Below are 21,656 nucleotides of genomic sequence, written 5' to 3'. Positions count from 1 at the left end.
TATTTGTAACTATAAGACTTTATTATTTTCTCGCCAAATAGAAAATAAAATCTCTATGAGAGTGGCAAACCATAGTTGTTGGTTTTTTATTATAAACCATAGTTTTTTGAAAATTCACCTTTGCATTTGTGATGTTCCTACAACAGTGCTTAATTCATGGTAAGCATTTAATATGTTTTGAGTAAATGGATGGATTTGAGATCTCGGCACCAGCTGCCTTTGAGGTCGTAAGAGCACAGCTCAAGATGGTGGATCAGGGGAGTAGAAGAGAGGGAGACATGTTTGCATGCAAAAACAAAACCCAAAAGTCCTTCAAGAAAAAGAAAACCTGGGTTTTGGCCTCAGAATCATCAGATGCCATTTAACATATTACTAGGCACACACTCTGTGGTTCCTACAACCTGAACGGGTCCTGCTGTGTCCATACCTCTGGCTTTTCCTACCAGGGTTTCCCGGCAGAGCCTGGGCCCTGCCGAGTGTCCTGTGTGGGTTTGATGGACCTTGCATCAGCAGCACCCTTGAGTGTGTGCCTGAGATCCAGTGAGGACAAATTAAGGGAGTTCCGTGAAGTCCCCTGATGTCAGAAGTCCTCCAATCAGGACTTCCCCATCTGCTTAGTATTTTATCCGCAAAGCATAACCTCTGCTCCACTGTGTTTAAGACAGGACTTTGCCTGGCGTCCCAGGCTTTGAAGGGCTGCTCTGAGCAGACCGTCCTGGTGGTGCTGGTAAACGTGCAGAGGGGCTTGTGTGAAATTATCCTTGATGCACGAGCGAGGCCTTACGTGTGAATGAAGGCATGTGCCTCCCTAAGGCAAGTCCTGAAAGGAACCTTCATTGGGATATTGGAAGTATATAAATAATGGACATGTTTTAACGTGAAGCACATTCAGTATTCACTACGCTAGGTATTCGCACAAAGGTATGGTGTTTTTAACAACTAAAATTGCATTCTAAAGAAGACATAGAGAACCATACACAGACAACTAGAAAATGAAAGAAGCTACACTTGCCTACCCCTTCCTCAAGGCTCTGTTACCGAATAGAATGGTAGTTGTTCTAGACACTAGGGCAGTGGCAAGACCTGAGATGTAGTCATCTGGGTCTAGATTTTAGCCCCAGGTCTGTCTGTTACTAATCTGGGTATTTCAGTAAGCCATAAACCTTCCTAAAATTCACCTTTCCTTTTTTTTTTTTTTTTTTTAAATGATGCGCCCATGTAAATTCACCTTTCTTAACCTGTAGTTCAGAGATAACATTTGCCCTAAAATTGGGGTTCTCATTAGATGTGTGAGAATCCAAAGAGATACCACCATTCAGGGAGGCTCTTTGTACACTCTGGCTGATGTCCGCCAGGTAGCAGGGAGGGAGCTGAGTGACCAGGATGCTTAGTGGAGTCTTCTTCCTCTCCTCTACGTAACATCGTTTTATTTTTGAGGATGGCAATTTTTAGTTGCAAAGTCATATGATGTGGAGCAGGCTGAGCCCCTTACTCACGGGGAAGCTGGACCTGCCACGTGTCCACGCAAGTGGCTGCAAGGCCTCTCCTGGTTTTCTGGATAGCCACCCCCGTCCTCACCTTTGCAGTGATATTTAAGAAGTGATTAGAGGGACTTCCCTGGTGGCGCAGTGGTTAAGAATCCGCCTACCAACGCAGGGGACACGGGTTCGAGCCCTGGTCCGGGAAGATCCCACATGCCGTGGAGCAACTAAGCCCGTGAGCCACGACTACTGAGCCTGCGCTCTAGAGCCCGCGAGCCACAACTACTGAGCCCACGTGCCACAACTACTGAAGCCCGCGCACCTAGAGCCCGTGCTCCGCGACAAGAGAAGCCACCGCAACGAGAAGCCTGCGCACTGTGACGAAGAGTAGCCCCCGCTCGCCACAACTAGAGAAAGTCCGCACGCAGCAACGAAGACCCAACGCAGCCAAAAATAAATAAATTTATTAAAAAAAAAAAAGAAACCAGCTTCTCTGTAATACCAAACACCTCCCCCCCCCCCCATTGATGAGTCTGGTCATTAAGCGTTTTGAACATTTAACTTATTTAGTTATAATTTACTGCATTTGACCAAGCTGTTATGTAATACATAATTTGGGGGGTTTTCAAGGTAGCAGAATGAAATTTTTATGACTGTCAGAGGTCTACTGACATTTATGAATGTACATATATGACACTTTAGGAAACAGGACACTATGCAGTGACAGAGCTACCTGATGTCTCACCAGTTGCTAAGACACTGTCTCATTCGGAGCCCCAGGTGATTCCACTTAAAAACCCCGACTGCCCATTCATTCAGACATTCATGTTAGGCCAGATGTTATGTAAGGGTGCTGGAGAAGCAAAGATGACTAGCACAGTCTGAGGTTCTTGAGTCTGGTAGGTGATGCAGCAGGTTTCTGAGTAATTTCCGCAGAACTGCGCGTGTGCCGTGTGCTGCAGGAGGTGGGAGTGAGCAGCCCCACGGCCAGGCACAGGGGCTGCTACGTTAGGGAGTCAGAAGTAGCCCGCGTGCTGGAGGGTCAGAGACGGGCAGGAGAGGAGTCCAGAAAAGTCAGTACCGCGGGTCACCAAAGGTCAGGTCATGCTGAGGAGTCTGGACTTTATTCTCATGGCAGTGGTGGTGGGGGTCCTTGAAAGAATTTAAGCTGAGGCATGACGCTATTGATAAGAGTTTCAGAAAGATGACTGGCAGCTGTGCAGAGGGCTGGTTGAGGGAAGGCAGACATCCCCGTCAGGGAGTGTGCCACACTGAGGTTCACACAAGAGCCCCATAAATCAGTGCGTTGTCATGGAGATGTACAACAAGGCAAGTCCTTGACGTCACAGGGTGATGCTGTTGAGGGAAGAGAGAGAGACAGTTAAAGATGGAAACCTGGGCACCCGGCAGGGGCTAGTGAAGAGCTGTCAGAGAGATGCAGAGAGATGTCCGTTTCTCTGCCCGTATTAGGCTCCGTCCTTGTAATGTTTTAGTTTCTCGGGAATTGTTTTTTATTAAATCCCTCCAGAAACCTAAGTGGACATCTTTCTCTGGACCCTTGTCTTGTCCCATGCCTTGTTTGTTTTCTTGATTATTAGTGTATTAAACATTGAGAATCCTCAGGAAACCGCTTCCCTGGAAATGGACTTGTTTGATCTTCATGGAACACTGTGGGTCTGATCTCTGCAGTGAGATGTGGGGAACGCCCTGTGTGGATTTCAGTTTCCAGCCTAGCTTGGAACTGAATCCTCTCAAAAGTGAGTCATCTGCTCTGAAACAAATGCATCTGCCAGATATTTGGAAAGGTTCCATTATTGCTGTGCTCAGTAAGTTGCAGCAAAGTTCCCAGCCTTGTCTAAAGTGAGGTTTAATACTGCGCGGGATACAAAACGTTTAATGTACAGACATGCATCCAAGGGGGCATTTCCAGCAGATTCAGAGGGACCCAGAGACGGAGGAAGGAGGTGTTGAGAGCCGTCTGTCTAGACGGGAGCAGTTGAAAATCCACTTGGCGCAGCTGAGCACGATAAAAATTCAACCCAGGGCTTACTCTTCAGCGAGGGAGATGGGCCATGCCCGAGGGATGCCCGCCTAAGAGCTCAGTCTTACCCAGACCGCCTGGGCTTTGATTTCTGCCACATCCACTTGCCTCCCTTCACTGTGCCTTGGCCCCTCCTACCCTCACTCCCCAGGCCTCAAGGCCCATCTTAGAGGTAAGATGGCAGGAGCCTAGGAATCCCTTCTCTCTCTCTGTTCTGCAGCCATACCTACTGACCGATTACTGAGGAGAACCCTCTTCACCTCTTCTGTGTCTCAGCTGGTGCACTTTGGCCTCGCCGTCCTTCGGAGTTGTTCTGCTTAGGACACCCGAGGAGCAGCTATCTCTGAGCTCGCACTCCCTCCTGGGCTGCCCGTGATGTTTGTTTTCTGTCTGAGAACGGACACTCCCTGCCCTGTGCTCCTTAGAACAGGAGAGATGGGGAGAGTCCTTGTAGATCCGCACGGCTGGCTCAGGTTACAGCCCACCCACTTCTCTGGGATATTGTCTCCAGCTCATTGTTCCTGTGTCCCAGGGGAAGGGTGGGCCTTTTGTTTCAATGTCTGGATTGTAAGTCCTATAAAATATGATATTTTAGACACCCGGTAGATATGCATACTTCCCACCAGGAATTAAGAGGGTTGTTTTGTTATAGTTTAATGCCCATTGTAAAGTGATTAATAAAAAAAATCTGGTGCCTTATGAGTTGAGAGGATTAGAAAAATAAAGAAATGATGACACAAAAGAGCATCTTCGTTAATACTAACGCCTGTATTTAAGTCTACACAGTGAATCTTCCCTCCTTTTAATCCAATTCCTTTCATAAAAACACATTAAAACAATTCCTTTCATTAAAAAAGTAAGTGGGGTAATATGACTATAAATCAAAAAAGATACAGAGTATTCATCTTTTTTCTGGATGTCTTTTAAGTTTTTCGTTTCTCACAAAGCAATTCGTAGCACGCAGATAATAAACCACTTGTGAGAGAGAGAGAGACTTAGAATTCCATGGAACTATGGAGTTTTTAAACCACAAAGGAAACCTAGAGATCCTAGAAAATTCTGGATGTGGAAAGTTAAAACTTTCCTCCAAGATTACACAGCTAATTGGAGGCAGAGCTCAGATGAGAACTCAGGTTTCCTGGCTCTCAAGTCCAACCTCTTTCCAAGATCACTTCTCAGATTCTTCCATAGGAAGTTTAATTAAATTATGTGCTTCACATTGCTTGTGGTTTGAAACATGAGCTTCTTGGTATCCCAGCTTCAGTGGGGTCAAGGTAGCGCGTTAGCCAGCACCCTACGGAGGAAAGACAGAGCCCTGGCCAGGTTGGGGGCAGGAAATTCATTAGTAAGAGGGATTCCAAGTTAAAGCTAAAGAAACAGGGCCACAGCAGGCCATCAGGGAAGAGCAGTGAGTGGTGAAGAAGAGGGGCAGGAAATGCCCGGAAGCCCCCGGGGTTGTGCCCAGGTGAAGAAACGTGGTACCTCTGTATGTTCCCTTTAGGGACCCTGCTTCCCTGGGCTGAGCATCTCACATTCCTGACTACGGCTCATAGCCATTAAAGTGACCCCAGTTTTTGGAGGGAATCATTTTAACCGAGAGGAAAAAAAAAGTTTTTAAAATAAAAAAGGCTGTATTTGAAATTTGTCATCCTAACTAGGCTTGGAGAAAGTCGTAAATTGTACCCTTTATATTCAGATCTGGGGGCACCTCTGCATTTCATCAGTTCATTCCATTAAAAAAAAAAAGTCCCATAAAGATTGGCCTAGGCTCTCAGGTGTCCATGCATCATTATATAAGTCCTTTAGAAGAGGACTTCACCTTTTTCTCCTCCTTTTGCAGCCCTAAGTTACCTTTTCAATTAGTCCTAACATTTTGTGGAAGGCCTCATAAGACTCACGCCCATACTTGGCCAAGGTAATTAAGGATTTCTGTGCGTCAAGCACTGCCAGTGTTTAACCTAAGAAACAATATTGACTGAAAATAATTGAATCTATTATAGTTGCTAGAAGAAGGCTTCTATTTTTAAATTGTATTTTGTACTGTGAGATTTATATCCCAAAGGATGTTTGAGATGCTAGCTATGTTTAGATTTAATTTTCAGATCTTAATCACGCTTCATAGTGTGCACTGCTTTTTTCCCCCTACCCCTTGCAGATGTACAGCTTTTTTAGTAGAATGGAAGTAATTTATTTCCAAACAAAGGGATGGGACTGATGTTCTTTGAATGTCCGCCTTGATGATGATTTATATGAGGTGGACACAGACCCATCTTTTAGCAGGAATATGATTTTAGTTAATAGGAAAGTAGGAAAGAATATCACAACCATGAAAAAGAAAATTAAGCTCATATTTGAGAAAAGCTTTAGTGTTCATTGAGTATAAATCTGCAGGTATTGATTTGGACATTGTTATAAGCCAGATAAATAAAGCTACAGAAATGTAATGTGAATCGATTTGACATACAGTAGACTATTACCTGAATGTGACTTTTAATACATAAAATATATGGAAAAGTTAAACAAACCGGAATACCATTTAATAATGTGCATTGAGAACTAGAATTAATAAGCAGATCAGAATACATTCATTGGCTGTGTGTTCTCTGATTAGGAAGAGCCGAAATGGGAATTATAATAAACAAGTGGGTTGGTGAGGCTAAACTCAAAGCAGAGGGAACAAGAGGAAAGACCTTGGCAACTGGTGACATCAAACAGTGACTCCTCATTGGAGTCAAGTCCAGGAGTCCCCCAGTGGGTCACAGCCTGATGGATCCCAGCCTTTCCTATTAAATGGTGACAAAGACATTGACAGAATTGCTTTGGTCATACAAGCCCTGTTCTTTCTGTTGGCTCATTCTTTCCCTAGTTAAAACCATTGAGTAGGCTATAGGTTGGTGCGGTTTTAGAGGTGTTTAATTCAAGCTTCATTAGAGTTTTAGGCAGTTTTTTCTTTGGCGTATATGTTTTTAATTCTAGGACTTAATGGGTTTGCTTTTTATGTGTATGCAAAAAGCTAATCTCATCTATTATGACTTGATTTTGTTATTTTAACTTTCTAAGGGTAGGCTTACCTTCACATTTCTCTTCCTTTTTGTACTAAACACAACTTGTACTCATCCTATACAGTGTAGCTTAAGCATCTTTGCCTCAGTGCACGTGAAGAAATAGTGCACAAGAATAGTCCTATTTCTTGACCTGAGCCATTTCATGAACATTTTAAAAGTATGATAATTAGTTTCAAAAAATCTTGATAGACCCAAATAAATCAACATGAGGACGCAGTAAGTGGAGGTATAGAATGTGTCCTTCTTTGAATTATACATAATTTCTTAATTCCCCTTTACTGGTATACCTGATTCTTAACAGTTTTGACAATCTCTTACAATCAATGTTTTACTTTGAAGCTTTTTGAATAGATTATGCCTCCAGTGCCTACTGTCATTCATCTCTATGGCATTTCATGGAACCAGGTGTGTAATAAGGGTCACCATTTGTGACTTTCAGAAAGAAGCCAAGAGCCAGGGTGTTGAAAGCCCTCGTGGAGGAGGCTGAATGAATTAATAATTCACCTGTGAAGGACTTTGGTAGAGAACAGAGTTCCTTCCTTCTCTTCCTTTAGAATAAGGAAACCTTATTCTAAAAGTAGGATTTAAGATTGCTTTCAAAGATGGACACAGTGCAAGCAAAGAGTAAAGACAGGTGAAGCAGACACAACAGGGAGACAATACGGGCAGGAAATAAGATTATTAAAAAATGTTTGCCCTGGAGTTCTTCCCCTGTGCTGGAGGAGGAGGGACCACAGATCTGACCCCAAATTTCCTCCAATCTTAGGAAGAAGAAAAACAGATGGGATAGATGCTGGGAGATCCCAGCTTAGTAATTAGCCTTAGGAACCAATGGGATAGATTCTGTCAACAAGCTGGTTTCTTGTGTGCTGTCTTTATAACTATGATCTGTTAATAGTATCCAAGGATTACAGTCCATGGGAGAAAAAATCTAGAACATTTCCTTCCTGAAGCCCAAGGCCTAGTTAACTCGAATTGACACTACAGTCCCTACACTACAGTGTCAATTAGGGTAGATGTGTTGCTGCCTAAAGTCATGAGACATTTTATTATTTAGAATAAGCATTTAAGCCTCATGAAACGGGAGCAGTTCTCAGTGATAGGAGGGAAGGTAGTGTTCATAGTCATAGATTCAGTCAACAAATATTAAGGACCTGCTACGGGTCCCACTGGGGATGTGGCAGTGAATAAGAACAGTTGTAAAAGGCAGTTAAGAGATGGATGTACAACAATGTGAATGTACTTAATGCCCCTGAACTGTACACTTAAAAATGGTTCAAATGGTGAATGTTATGTCTGTTTTACCACAGTTTTAAAACTGCCGCAATCCAGGCAAGTAAGAGGCGACGTAGTGGGACTAGATCAAGCACGTGGGGTGGGGGAGTGTTAGGGTCTCTGAAAGGGGCCTCTTTCCTGCCTGGAAGGGTCCTTGGGCCCGTGATCCAGAAGGACTTGGGAGCCACTGCCCCCACCTTTTGAAGTTTAAGGAGCCAGCTGGAGTCTGAGGTCCACGGGGTGCGACTGCAGAGGAAGGGGAAGGGCCCCACTGCCCTGGGAGGCTGGAGCCTTTCTGTTCACTTAACCGAGTCGTGTCCTGGTGCTTCCTTCACAGACGGCCATCCTGAGACGACAGGGGCGGTACGTATGCTCCACCATCCCTGCCAACGCACAGCAGGAAGCTCAGAGCTTATTTGTTACAGAGGTAATGTATTTCTTCTATGCCTCCTCCCCTTTTAAAAATTTCACTGATATTTTTAAGAAAGTGTCAAAGAGGTGATTACATTTTTATGATGGAAGTTAGAATAGAAAAATAATATGAAGTTTTCAGAGTCTGAAACTTGGACAGAAATGTCAACAGGGGTCAATTTGATGACAAAACATGAATTCTGCAAAACTTATCTCATAGCCTTAGAATAAGGAGTAACTTGTGAATGAACTCACTGGACACCTAGCAGACTTTGATACTGTTTTTAATGGAGACTCAGCACATGCATTTATGTATTCATTGACTTCATTTATATGTTTATACTTGTAATTTATTATCAAGATTAGTTCAATATTCATGAAGTACCAGGTAACAATGAGCAGAGCCTAACTATCTCTGATCAATATATGATTATTATTACTTTTGTTTGAACATACAGAAAACGACTCTTTTGTTAAGGAGGAAAGAAAAATTATTGCTTTGAGATTGCTTGCTTTTTCTGTCTTGAGGTGTTTGTTTCTTCCTCCAGGTGCCTTTAGATAGGATGAACGAGTTAGGTGTTTTAATTTTGTTTCTTGAAGTGCTCCTTCATTTAAAAAATAGTGTAGGGCTTCCCTGGTGGCGCAGTGGTTGAGAATCTGCCTGCCAATGCAGGGGACATGGGTTCGAGCCCTGGTCTGGGAAGATCCCACATGCCACGGAGCTACTGGGCCCGTGAGCCACAATTACTGAGCCTGCGCGTCTGGAGCCTGTGCTCCGCAACAAGAGAGACCGCGATGGTGAGAGGCCTGCGCACCGCGATGAAGAGTGGTCCCCACTTGCCACAACTAGAGAAAGCCCTCGCACAGAAACGAAGACCCAACACAGTCATAAATAAATAAATAAATAAATAAATAAAAGAACGTGAATTTCTTTAAAAAAAAAAATAGTGTATTTTTATCCCCATTTTTCTAGTTGATATTTAGGAGCTAAATATGCCCATCAATAAATTTGCCCACTACAAGGAAGCTATGCTATTCTAAGCGAAGGCCCATTACAATAACAACATTTAGTTTCACTGAGATTTTTGAAAACTTGAATGTATAGTTAAAATTTTTGAAGTGTGTTCTCTTATCATTCTGAAAAGGTAACTTCTTGTCTTACCTCCTTTGCCACTCTATTCGTAATATTAATGCAAGACAAACGCAGCCAAATATGTTTACAGAGTCTCAAATGTTTATTTTAAAGCAGGACATTAGGTGAACTGTCCTGCAGCCTGTTTTTGTAAAGAAAGGTACATTGCGGCACAGCTGCACCCATTTGCTGTCTCACATATGCCTGTGACTACTTCACATTACAGCTCAGACACCAATGGCTGCAATGGAGACAGTGTGTCCCTCAAAGCTGAAAATATTTGCTATCTGGCCTTTTGCAGAAAAAAATTTGTTGATCCTTGTTTTAAGGCATATAGTAAAAGTGTTAATTACTAATTCAGTTCTCCCAATTTCTTTAAAAAAATATTATGTTTGAGGGACAACTCTCCATTAAGTTCTTTCATCGCTGCAGGTTGGGCAATAGCGACTTCACCCTGTGGGGCAGGAGCCAGCATAGCTGCACCCTCTTGGGCCCCTTCCACCAGGGTGGAGTGCAACAGCGCTTCCGCCCCGTACTCGTGTCCACAGGAGGATGACCTAATGCCTTTAAACAAAACAAAACAAAACTTCAAAAACCTTCCAGTATAACTTCAAAATATTATTGAATTTCACAAGTTTGAAAGGTCAGTCATGAAATCAGCCCAGTCAGATCCCTGTCTCTTTAGAGATGCAGTTCTCTGGATACTGATTTCTGATTGAACCCCTTGTCTCCTAGACTTTCTACACCTCCAGAGGGGTGCGGGTTGCTTGCCTTGTTCTGTGCGCCTGCCTTGGAATTTAGCCTATGCCTGCCGTGTGGGTGGTCAACAATGGCTTATTAAATGAGTGACGCTGGTTACTTAACCTGGTTAACTGTGTTTTTTTGCAGTTCCTTATAATTTAAAATATTTAAACATTGTAATGATCTTTCTTACCCATTTTCCCTAAGATATTAAAAATCTGGGCACTCAGGTGTTCTGTTCATAAATGCACTGATTATGTACAAGTGTATACTTATTTATTTATTTTTAATTGGGCAGGTACATTTTATACTTCGGAATCGGTTTAATGTCCTACAAGAGACTTTGGTGGTATGACTTTAGTTGAAGGGCTTGGTGAAAAACCAGAACAAAGATAATAGGAGCATGTCCACAAGACTGTGTCATACATAGTCTGCCCTGACTTGGCTGTGCTAATGGACCCAGGGGTAGGATGGGAAAACCCAAACCTACAGATAATTCTGAAGTCATACTGGTTTTGGAATGTGATTTTGAGTGTGGATGTCTGATGTTCTAAATGTGAAAATGCTTTGAAATTAAAAAAAAAAAGCATTTATAAGAATAAAATGGTATTTAAAAACATTTGTAACTACATAGCAAAGAAATTGAAAAGTTGTTCAGCTCCCACATCTGACTTTGTTTTTAACCCTTCTCTGCTCTTTATTCCACCTCAGAATGATAATATAAAAAACTTACTCTACCTTCCGTTCACAACCTTGCCAATAGAGTGCTTAGTGTAGAGCCTGGCACGAGAGGCATTAGCGGTAGTTACTTTCATGACCTTGGGGTTTTGCTTCAGAAAGCCTTCGGGCATGAAGTATGAAATAGATAAAAAGGTTCACAGTATAAACAATGAAGTGAAGTAAACAGAATAGAGACTTTGTTCATGATGTTACAGCCAGAGTCAAGTCAACTAGGTACGACTAATACATTTAACTACCTATGTTTTCACTTTATTCATTCATTTTTTGCCACACTGACATCTATATATGTGTAGTCAAGAGCTGTCCATATGGAAAAGCAAGTTTGCTGATGGTAAATAAATCAAAGGCTTCACCTGTTGATTTTGACTCATTCATATTTGAAGATCTGGTGGAGGAGACTTTATAATCTTAAGACTACATACTACTCAGTGGATCCTCCTGGACAGATGAATGAAAGACACCGTGCTGGTTGGTCGAGCTTGTCAGATAGCAAGGTAGTTTAATGCAGTCCGTGTAGGTTGGTGTCACTGTGGAATCCGGGCAATGGACTGCTCCATACTTTGTACATTTGTACACATGCACGCACACATGTACACGTGACGAGATCATGGTGCCACTGTGAGTTGGAATCTAAATCTTTCTTCCTAATTACCTCACACTGTCCCTTATAAATAAAATGAAAATCTGAGGGCAAATGTATGTAATATTGACTAATGAGCAAGTTTTAATATTAGTAAATACTACGAAAGTATCTTTAGGTTCACACTTTCCATTTACTTTCATGTTCTTCTAGAAGCCCACGTGACTTCTTAGGAACCAAGTGGTTTTAAGTCAGAAACAGCACATTGTTATGTAAATGCAGCAAGAGGAGGTGAGGTTTGTCTCCTTGTAACATCTGCTCTTGGATCTTGAATGACAATGACTTAAATGACCCCTCTCCCAAGTGTAACGTTTCAGTGGTTCTTAAGCTTCATAGGAACCTCTACTGGTGGCATTTCAGGCATGAGAGGGTTGAGGGGAAAGAATTTTTTTGATGTTGGTGTGGGTGTGCATTCATAAACTTCCCCAAATGTTCTCCAAAAGTCATCACATGTCTTTTTTCTTTTTCTCTTATGCTTTTTTTTTTTATGCTCCCCTCTCCCCCCCAAATAGTGCATCAAAACCTATAACTCTGACTGGCATCTTGTGAACTACAAATATGAAGATTACTCAGGAGAGTTTCGACAGCTTCCAAAGTGAGTAAATGATCAGACCACACAAGATGGGGTTATACACACAGGGAAAGTTCTTTGTACTTGAAATGCCTAGGGAGATGTGTAACTTCACATGCAATCAGAGTGATTAGAGAAAATATTTCTAGATGGTTTGTGTGTATATGGGTTAGCTATTGTTTACAGGGTATTTGTTAATAGTCCTCAAACCTAGTACTCTGGGAATTGGTAGATGGTAATAACACATGGATGGTTTAATTATGTTCAGTGATTCTGCTCAGGGTACCACTGATAAAACAAAAACAGGTGAGATTTTTTTCAGTGAGAAACAGAAAACAAAATGTAAGTGTATTGAAATATGCTGAGGTGTGTTTTATCTTAAAAAGAATATTTTGAAAAGACATGAAAAGCATTTTATATTGAACAAATTTTATATTTAAAAAATGTACATCAAAGAACAAGCATTTTCGGGCTTCCCTGGTGGCGCAGTGGTTGAGAATCTGCCTGCTAATGCAGGGCACACAGGTTCGAGCCCTGGTCTGGGAAGATCCCACATGCCGCGGAGCAACTGGGCCCGTGAGCCACAGCTACTGAGCCTGCGCGTCTGGAGCCTGTGCTCCGCAACAAGAGAGGCCGCGATAGTGAGAGGCCCGCGCACCGCGATGAAGATAGGCCCCCGCTTGCCGCAACTAGAGAAAGCCCTCGCACAGAAACGAAGACCCAACACAGCCATAAATAAATAAATTAATTAAAAAAAAAAAAAAAAGAACAAGCATTTTCCCAAATTTCTTTACCTCCTTTAAAGTATTAACTCATTCTAAAATATACCAACAGCAAGTGTGTTTAGATTGATGAGCAGTAGTTAAAGTAAACCAGGTATAGATAGGTCTTGCCTTGAGAGGGTATCTGTTATAAAATGGTATATCCTGAAATAACACAGTTGGCAGATTTTAGTTTATTATGAAAATTAAAAGCAAATAATGATGGATTGTGTTTCAAAAGTAACCGTTGCCAATGAAAATTTTAATTGAGACCCTATTAATAAATTTTTCTTAGGATTTGTTGCATCTGTGAGTTTGAACTGTTTATACTATTCTCAGTGGACCTAGTTGTTTGTTTTTTCTGTTTGTGTGGTTCAGCCACTCCTTAAGAGTGTCCAGCCAACTTCCCAATTGCCTCTTTTTAAACCTCGGCTGAGAACACTCCCTTCCAGCATTGTCTTCTCCAGATGGGTATGCTCCTTACTTCTGTATAGGTACCCAGTACTTATTTGGGGACTTAATTCTTCCTGTTGGGTTGGTAAAGCTATCTTCACTGATAGGTTTGTTCATGCTCTTCTCATGACTGAAAGAGAACCGACTGGGGATACAGTGTATTTTATACGATATACTTTTACTGCTGGTGGATTTTACCTCTTGGCATTTATAAGAATTTCAGTTGTGTGATGAGAAGGAGACGAAGGTTGTAACAGTGATTCAGAACATAGATTCTGTAGTGGGCCTGCATCATCTACTTACTCTGCCCTCTGGAAGCCTTAGTGTCCTCATTAAGTGGTCTTAGCACCAGTCCCCACCACCTAAAGGACTAAAGGAGGTAACCCATGTGAAGTACAGCACAGTGCCTAGCACATAATAACTGCTTAATGACTGATACCGTTATTGTCCTGTTTCTGTTGTCAATACCATCGTCATTAAGACTGTGGTTTCCAATCACTTCAAATGGAGTGACCTCATTTAAACTTCGTATTAAAAGTTATTCTACCATGTGTTTATTTATTAATACACTTTCCCATTTTTAATCTACATAACTCCCAACAAGCCATGCCATCTTGTCTGCCTAGCTTTTGGGAGCTCTCTAACTCTTGGATCACCCACTTTGAAAAGCAACTTCATCTATCGTTTTTATTCTTTAGCCAAGTGGGCCAGCTTTGGATTTGTTAAATGCTGGTTCCTTTGATGGGGGAAGAAATGCAGCATCTCTTCCTAGATTAGGTAATTATAAAACAAGATTCTTTCTTCTTTTTAAAGCAAAGTGGCCAAGTTGGATAAACTTCCAGTTCATGTCTATGAAGTTGATGAGGAGGTGGACAAAGATGAGGTAGGATGCTTGCTTACGGATCTAAGAATTGATTTAGTTCACAGATTTAGAAGATCCATTGGAAAATTAGCAACATTTAGCCAAAACAGGAATTGGAATGTTTCTTGAAACAGGGGAGGAATTTAAAAAAAATGTATTGTTTGATTTATTGAAATAAGGTCTCTGTTTCAACTTGACTGCTTAGCATTGCCTGTTCTTCTGGTCCTTGTTTATTTGTTCTGAGATCATTTTCAAAGTCCTGGACAAGATTTGGCTACATTGTTAAAAGATCAAGATTACTTAGATCCTAAGTTTAGGTTGTTTTTCAGCAGGCTATTTGAAACAAACTGGCAGCCAGTAGATTTTAAATGGCTGTTTCTTCAGTGAGGGCTTTGAGTAAAGTAGATAGTACCCAGAACCTGTGAATTTAACAAGCCCACTCCCCCTACTATTGGAGGAACGGTTATGGCCAGAGAAGTGTATGAAGAGAGCCAGGCATTAAGGTGACCGTGTACACTGAGCAAGGAAAACCTAATAAAAAGTTAGTGCTGCCCAACTCCGCATTACTTATTCTTCCCTACTCAGTATTAGATGCCTAATTGTGAGTGTTAACAATGTCCATGGTAGCAAATTATTTTAGAAACCACTTTAAAAATGTTCTGGGAAGAGAAAGTGGTCATTCAAAATGAAAAATAAGATATTAAAAACTTGGTGCTGATTAATAGTAAGAGGAGGACCGATTGAAATAATGCACATAAGAGCGCACACCAAACTGTAAAATCCTAGACAGATAAGTTACTTCTGTTATCACTAATAATAACAACAGTAAAACCACCAATATCAAAATTGAGGTGGTCTCAGACAAAGCATAAGACAGGTCTTTCTGCGGTTGTCTACTTGATTACAAAAATGAACATCATAATTAGACTGGTCCTCAGGAGGTGTGAGCTGGGTGACCTGACAGCGTAGTCCTCTCTTCCTAAGGCGCCTCCTCAAGTGTGTACTGGACACAGTCTTAGGGGGCAAAGAGTCACAAGGCAGAGATCTTAGAGTGAGGAAGGGGCGGGGGTCAGGATGTGGTGGAAGGTTTGCCACACTGTGTATTTGTGTGTGTGTATATTTCGTCTGTCTGCCTGCTTATTATATGTGCAAATATAAGCCTGACTTATTTATAGCAGCAGCTGGCAGCCCCGTGCCCTTAAACCCAGATCTCAGTGTTCGGGTCAGAACTTGAGGAAACACGTTTCTTTACTTTTCTAGCTGTTGCCCTTCACTTTTCTCTCTTCTCCTTTCCTCCCTCCCTGTTGTGGTCTTGCCTCTCTTTCCCTCTTTTCTGTTGCCCCAGCATTTTATCTCTGCTTTCTTTATTGCCTGCCTCATATTTCCTTCCTTTCTTATTCACCTTTCCCTGAACTAAGCATCTGGGAAGTTTTCCAGGAATTTGCTTTTGTCCTCCAACTATATGGGAGTGTAATGTGAAAACATTTTTCATCAAACCGGGCGAGACCTTACAACTTGAGTGCTTAAGTATGGTATGTACTTTTTGTGGCTCGTTAAACACTTAAAATACTTGGGGAAAAAAAAAAAAAACTTGGACTAGAACAAGCTTTGCTTTTTAATGGACTAGAGTTTGCAGAAATTTAGGCTTGTTTCCCCTCTTTTATTGGTAAGTGGACACAGTAGGTGTTAGTGCCAGATGGTTACTCCAGTAAAGGGGCGAGGGGCAACCTGGTATGAATTGAATGGATTTCCCATCAGTAATGACGGGAGATTGATTGTGGTATTGCACTTGTCTCCTAGGATGCTGCTTCCCTCGGCTCTCAGAAGGGTGGGATCACCAAGCACGGATGGCTATACAAGGGCAACATGAACAGTGCAATAAGCGTGACCATGAGGGTAAGGAGGCCCATCACCCTGCTTTCCCCTTACTAAGCCCTTTTTTTCCTGTGGGTCTTGGGAATGATGCTCAAGATGAATGGGCATGCTGTTTTTCCTGACAAAAGTGACATTGTCTGGTTAGTGAGATGCCTCCCTGGTGATTGGTGATCGACCCCCACTGGTACAGCCCCATTTCCACCCGCTCCCCTTGTCACCCTCCAACCACCAGCGTGATGAGATCATCGTAAGGCTGGTGTGAAGGTGCAGTCCGCCTTACGCCTTTCTTCTCCGTATTGACTACAAAAGGGATACTTGGTACATCGTAGAACATCACAGAGGGGCTACACCTAAGCACTTTCATGGAGGTCTTCCTGCAACAAAATCAAGAAAAGCGAAAATCAAGGACTAAAGGGAAAATGGTTAAATTGGACGGGGGTTGTCAAGAGAAAAGTAAAACTAGTGTAAAAACTATTCAGGAGAGAAGTAGGACCAGTGAGAGGCCAGAATTAATAATAAAGAGAAACAATGGAAGTGAGGTAGGATGTGCAGGGGATAAAAGTTAAATCAGGGGAAATGCTAATTGTTGTAATCCTGAGGCTGGAAAATCATCCAGTTCCGTGAGGCAGAGAACAGTTCCTACTCTGTGTTAGCAAGACACCCTGGGGATTTGAGAAAGTTTCCATCCTTCTGAGCTCCATCCCAAATTAGACTGAGCTCCATCCCAAATTAGAATTCACTGCACCGCTTCTGGGTGGTTATGTAAAAATCTCTGATTCTGTGGGTGAGAAAAATGACCCAGGAATGCTTAGTGAACCAACTCCACAGAATTTAAATTCAGTAAAATTATTAGATGTGATGGAGAGTCTTAACTCACCCAGTTACCTGGGGCGCTGGCCAGAATTAAATTTGTTTTGGAGAGAACTGAAATGGTTTTTACGTAGGGTGTACTTGTGAGTTATTGAGAGAGATTGTGGCTGTTTTCATCTTGAAACCATAATTATGTGTGTATTTTTCTCTCAGTCGTTTAAAAGACGATTTTTCCACTTGATTCAACTTGGTGATGGGTCCTACAATTTGAATTTTTATAAAGATGAAAAGATCTCCAAGGAACCAAAAGGATCAATATTTCTGGATTCCTGTATGGGTGTGGTTCAGGTAAATACAAAACGATTTTTATTGTTGAGTTTTCTCATTTGTAAAAGTACCATCTATGAATTAGCAGATTTAAGCAAACACTTCAAAAAATGGCAATATTCGTGGTAGAAGTATAATAGCAGACTTAAAAATGAGTTAAAGGCTTGTTTTTCATCATTTTAGAAGATAGTGGGTACAACACACAGGCAGAATTATGTTGTAGGAGGCCCGACTGCTCTGCATATGAGTTTTTATGTTTAAAACCTGGCTCAGCTACTTTTTTTTTTTAAATATAAATTTATTTATTTGTTTATTTATTTTTGGCTACATTGGGTCTTCATTGCTGCACGTGGGCTTTCTCTAGTTGCGGCGAGCGGGGGCTACTCTTCTTTGCGGTGCGCAGGCTTCTCATTGCGGTGGCTTCTCTTGTTGCGGAGCACAGGCTCTAGGCACGCGGGCTTCAGTAGTTGTGGTGCCCAGGCTCAGTAGTTGTGGCTCGCATGCTCTAGAGCACAGGCTCAGTAGTTGTGGCACGAGGGCTCAGTAGTTGTGGTGCATGGGCTTCGTTGCTCCGCGGCATGTGGGATCTTCCCGGACCAGGGCTCGAACCCGTGTCCCCTGCATTAGCAGGCGGATTCTTAACCACTGCCACCAGGGAAGTCCTCAGCTACTTTTTAACTGTGTGACCTTGGACTGGCTATTAACTGAAGTTTCTTCACATGCAAAATTCAGATAATGATAATATTTCCTTAATAGGGTAAGAGGATTGGATGAGTTAACTTGGAAATATTCAGAACAGTTCTTAGCATCTCTGTGATGACTTTTATCATCATAGTATCAATGGCTCAGTAGTATATTGGCCAAGAGACTGGGTTTCAGATTCAGACTGAGTTCAGATCCCTGCTCTACCACTTACAGCTCTATAACCTTGGAGATATTTTTCAACTTCTCTGTGCCTCAGGTTCCTCATTTGTTAAATAGGGATAATGATAGTACTGAATACGGTTATGGAGAGGATTAATCAATACATATAAAGAGCTTGGAACAGTGCTGGCACATGGTAAGCATTCAGCCAATATTAGGGTTGGGGTTAGGGTTTGTTATCATAGTGCTGTTACAGTTGTAGAGTTAGTCTTAAAAATTATTTTAATTATACATGATACATGAATGTATTTGTATTATGAAATGTTAGACAGTACAGGTAGTGCAGAAGTCCCTGTTGACCCCCATCTCTCCCTTTCTCAAAGAGCTACCATTACCAGTTTGGTGTGCCTCCTTCCATGCCTTTGTAGAATTGCCTTTGAAAGCAGGTTGGCAGTTTCCCCATCTGTCTGTTCATCTGTCCATCCATCCATTCATCCACTCCCCTCCCATTTTCCAGGAAGATCTAAGGCAGCAATTTACAAGGATACATAAAACACAGGCTAATATAAATTTAAAGTGGTGTGAAAGGAGTCAGGGTAGTAGGGAGGAGATGAAGTGGGATTAAGTTAAGGAAAAAGAGTATATTTTAAAGGCCTAACACCCGCAATGGTGGGTGACAAACCAGGCTCTACGCTTTCTAGCTTGGAGACCCGTTCAGTTGCACAGTGTCTGTAGATACAAACAGTCCAATTAGTCAGAAGCTGCCTGAGTAATCTCAGAATGAAGCCCATTCAGACGTTTCTCTTGGGGGCCCTCATACAGAGGGCACTGTGTGATTAATGAACAATCTTCTTGACGGCTCCTCACAATAGACGCAGTCACCGTTATCAGAGAATTCTTCCTTAAAATGACTCAGTGTTGGCCGATGACATTAGCCCAAAGCTCGGGTCTCTAAGAAAGGTTGTTTTGTGGGGCCAGTGTGACTAAGGTTAGAGACACAGCTCTGGTTTGACCCTCAGGTGTACTTGCTTATGCATTCACATGCTTACTTAAAATTAAATTGCATTTGGGCTTCCCTGGTGGCGCAGTGGTTGAGAATCTGCCTGCCAATGCAGGGGACACGGGTTCGAGCCCTGGTCTGGGAAGATCCCACATGCCACGGAGCAACTGGGCCCGTGAGCCACAGTTACTGAGCCTGCGCGTCTGGAGCCTGTGCTCCGCAACAAGAGAGGCCGCGATGGTGAGAGGCCCGCGCACCGCGATGAAGAGTGGTCCCCACTTGCCACAACTAGAGAAAGCCCTCGCACAGAAACGAAGACCCAACACAGTCATAAATAAATAAATAAATAAAAGACCGTGAATTTCAAAAAAAAAAAAAAAAATTAAATTGCATTTTCATCCAAATAATACATTCATCTGGTTTAAATGTCGAACAGTACAGAGAGGTAGCACTAAAGGCACAGGCCTGCCAGCCTCACCTCACTTCACCTACTCCCCACTCCCTGAAATGGTCATTTTCAACTTTTTCCACTGTTTTTTTTTCTTGGGATTTGCCTCCATATTGCTAGATAAGGAGTGTCCGCTTCTCTTCATTCATTAGTCGTGGACATTATGTGAGGCTGGAGAGGGTTTTAGCCCCTGCAGCCCTCCTTCCTGCTCCAAGCTGGACTGACTGCTTCCCCAGCCTCTGCACAGTCACCTTCCTGGACATTCCCTTTGCTGTCCTGCCTGTGTCACATTCCTCGTTTCCAGGATCCTATGTCGTCTTCTTTCTCATTTTCCTTTCTTGTTTTGGAGGAACACATCCTCCAGGAGCTTCCTGGAAATCATGTGTAAGATCTTAATTTTTTGAGAGTTAGATGAAATTTACCTTAGAATTTGAAGGCATTCCATTGTCTTCTAGATGCTTGTGTTGTTTTGGAGTCTTATGTTATTCCCTATTCTTTACAATCTTCTCCTTATCTCTTATCTACGGTGACCTGAAATTTAGGTTATTGTGTCTTGATTTTGATTTTTTTGGTAAGCTTTTTTGCTAAGGCATGACATACGGAGAGAATAAACATGTAATGAATGAGTTTTTACGAAGTTTAGATCTCTGTTATCTATTTGTGCTGAGAAGTCTGTTCTTCTTCTGGAGACTCTGTCCTGCATGTTCTCACCACCTGGGTCTTCTGAACTCTGGGCAGCCTCCTTGGTTAGCAAGACTGTTGGACTCTGTTCAGACTCACCTTCCTGGGTCCAGATTTGGCCTCCAGGCAGAAAGTGATGAGGTGATGGTAGGGCTCACCTCATCTATTTCCTTTCTATCAGGGATCACAGGGCTGCCCTGATGGTTGCGAAATACCTAAAAACAGTTGTTTCCTCTATTTTGCCCAGTTATTTCTAGTAGTTATGTTGGGAGAATAAGTCCAGACCTTGTTGCTTCATCATGGTCAGCGTGGAAGTTGGGGGTCCAAACTCAGATGACTACAGGGGCCAAGCAGATAAATTAAGTGAAAGAAGAGGCCTGGGTGTAAAGCGATAGGGAATGCTGGAGACTGTGACAAACTGGAGCACAAGTGGTCCCATTTAAAGGGGCAGCTGATGTGCTGGGTGGCACTGCCAGCTCAAGGCTGCCAGATCATCTGATTCAGGAAAACCAGAAATACAAAATTTTAGTTAAATCTTGGTGTTTTTAGTTACTGGTGACTAAAAACAACAACAAAAAAACCCCAAAAACATTGTGCAGGACCAAACCCTAGATCAAGGTGATAGCACCACTTAATATTCATTGATAATTATTTTTGCGTCAACAGCTAATTGGCACATGGCACTCTCAGCTTGTAACCCAAACTTAGCTGAAAGCTGCCACTGTAGAAACCAAATTATATCAAAGTATGTTTATTCACAGCATAAAGGAAGGAGTACCAGAGCGAATTGTCAATGACAGTGAAGTAACTTCTTGTCTGGGATTCCCAAGTGGGAGTTTCATTTGTATTCTTAAGCTGAGAGACCTTTTCAGTTACATTTTAGTTGAGTTTTCTGGCACTGACTTTAAAAAAATGTTTAAAGCAAAACTAAATATATTTGGCAACCTCATTTGGAAAGTAGCAGTAATTACTTTTGTTTTATAAGAGTTCTGTTGCCTGTCTTCAGCAGAGTATAGATGATTTACAGTACGGAGTCCCCGATCACTCAAGTCTCTGGAATACATTTCGGAATCTAAGGTTCTGACTTCGGTGGCCATCCCTTCCTTCATGTTCTTTTTGCGGGTGTGGCTGATGGTGTTTACATTTAATGAATTGTGTCTAAGGCTTCAGCATGTTTAAATAATTTGCTTTTATCTCCACATCTGTTTGTAAGCTCACCTCCAAAAGTTGTGGCTTAAGTATTTCAGGTTTTTTTTTTTAATATTGCTTTTGGACATTGTAAAAAAATTAGTTGATTAATGCTGTGAGTTCTAAGAAATGCCTATACTAAAATTTAAAAATAGACCTGAAAGGAATCCAGTTACGAATCTTGAGCCCTAAAAGTATTTTAGAATCTTGAAGTTGATTACACTTATTTTGCAGATAAGCAAACTGAGGCTCAGAAAGAGGAACAATTCAGAATCAAGGCCTAATGCTC

General features: G+C 42.0%; 1 protein-coding gene across 5 annotated transcripts in view; it reads left to right on the top strand.

The window, feature by feature from the left end:
* Window positions 1-21,656, top strand: part of DOCK9 (dedicator of cytokinesis 9) — a 263,127-nt gene that overhangs the window by 138,030 nt on the left and 103,441 nt on the right. For all 5 annotated transcript variants that reach the window (XR_005017271.1, XR_005017270.1, XR_005017272.1 and 2 more), the window contains exons 3-7: window positions 8,200-8,289; window positions 12,040-12,122; window positions 14,126-14,195; window positions 15,975-16,070; window positions 17,073-17,207. Coding sequence is in view for 2 of the 5 variants with exons in the window: in XM_036832051.1 (XP_036687946.1) it covers window positions 8,200-8,289; window positions 12,040-12,122; window positions 14,126-14,195; window positions 15,975-16,070; window positions 17,073-17,207 (474 nt within the window). In the remaining 3 variants the exon portion in view is untranslated. The remainder of the gene's footprint in view (window positions 1-8,199; window positions 8,290-12,039; window positions 12,123-14,125; window positions 14,196-15,974; window positions 16,071-17,072; window positions 17,208-21,656) is intronic.

This window comes from Balaenoptera musculus, chromosome 18, assembly GCF_009873245.2.
Source record: "Balaenoptera musculus isolate JJ_BM4_2016_0621 chromosome 18, mBalMus1.pri.v3, whole genome shotgun sequence".
NCBI classification, from domain to species: domain Eukaryota; kingdom Metazoa; phylum Chordata; class Mammalia; order Artiodactyla; family Balaenopteridae; genus Balaenoptera; species Balaenoptera musculus.
The sequence above is the reverse complement of the archived record's forward strand: the minus strand, read 5'-3'. Positions and strand labels throughout refer to the sequence as shown.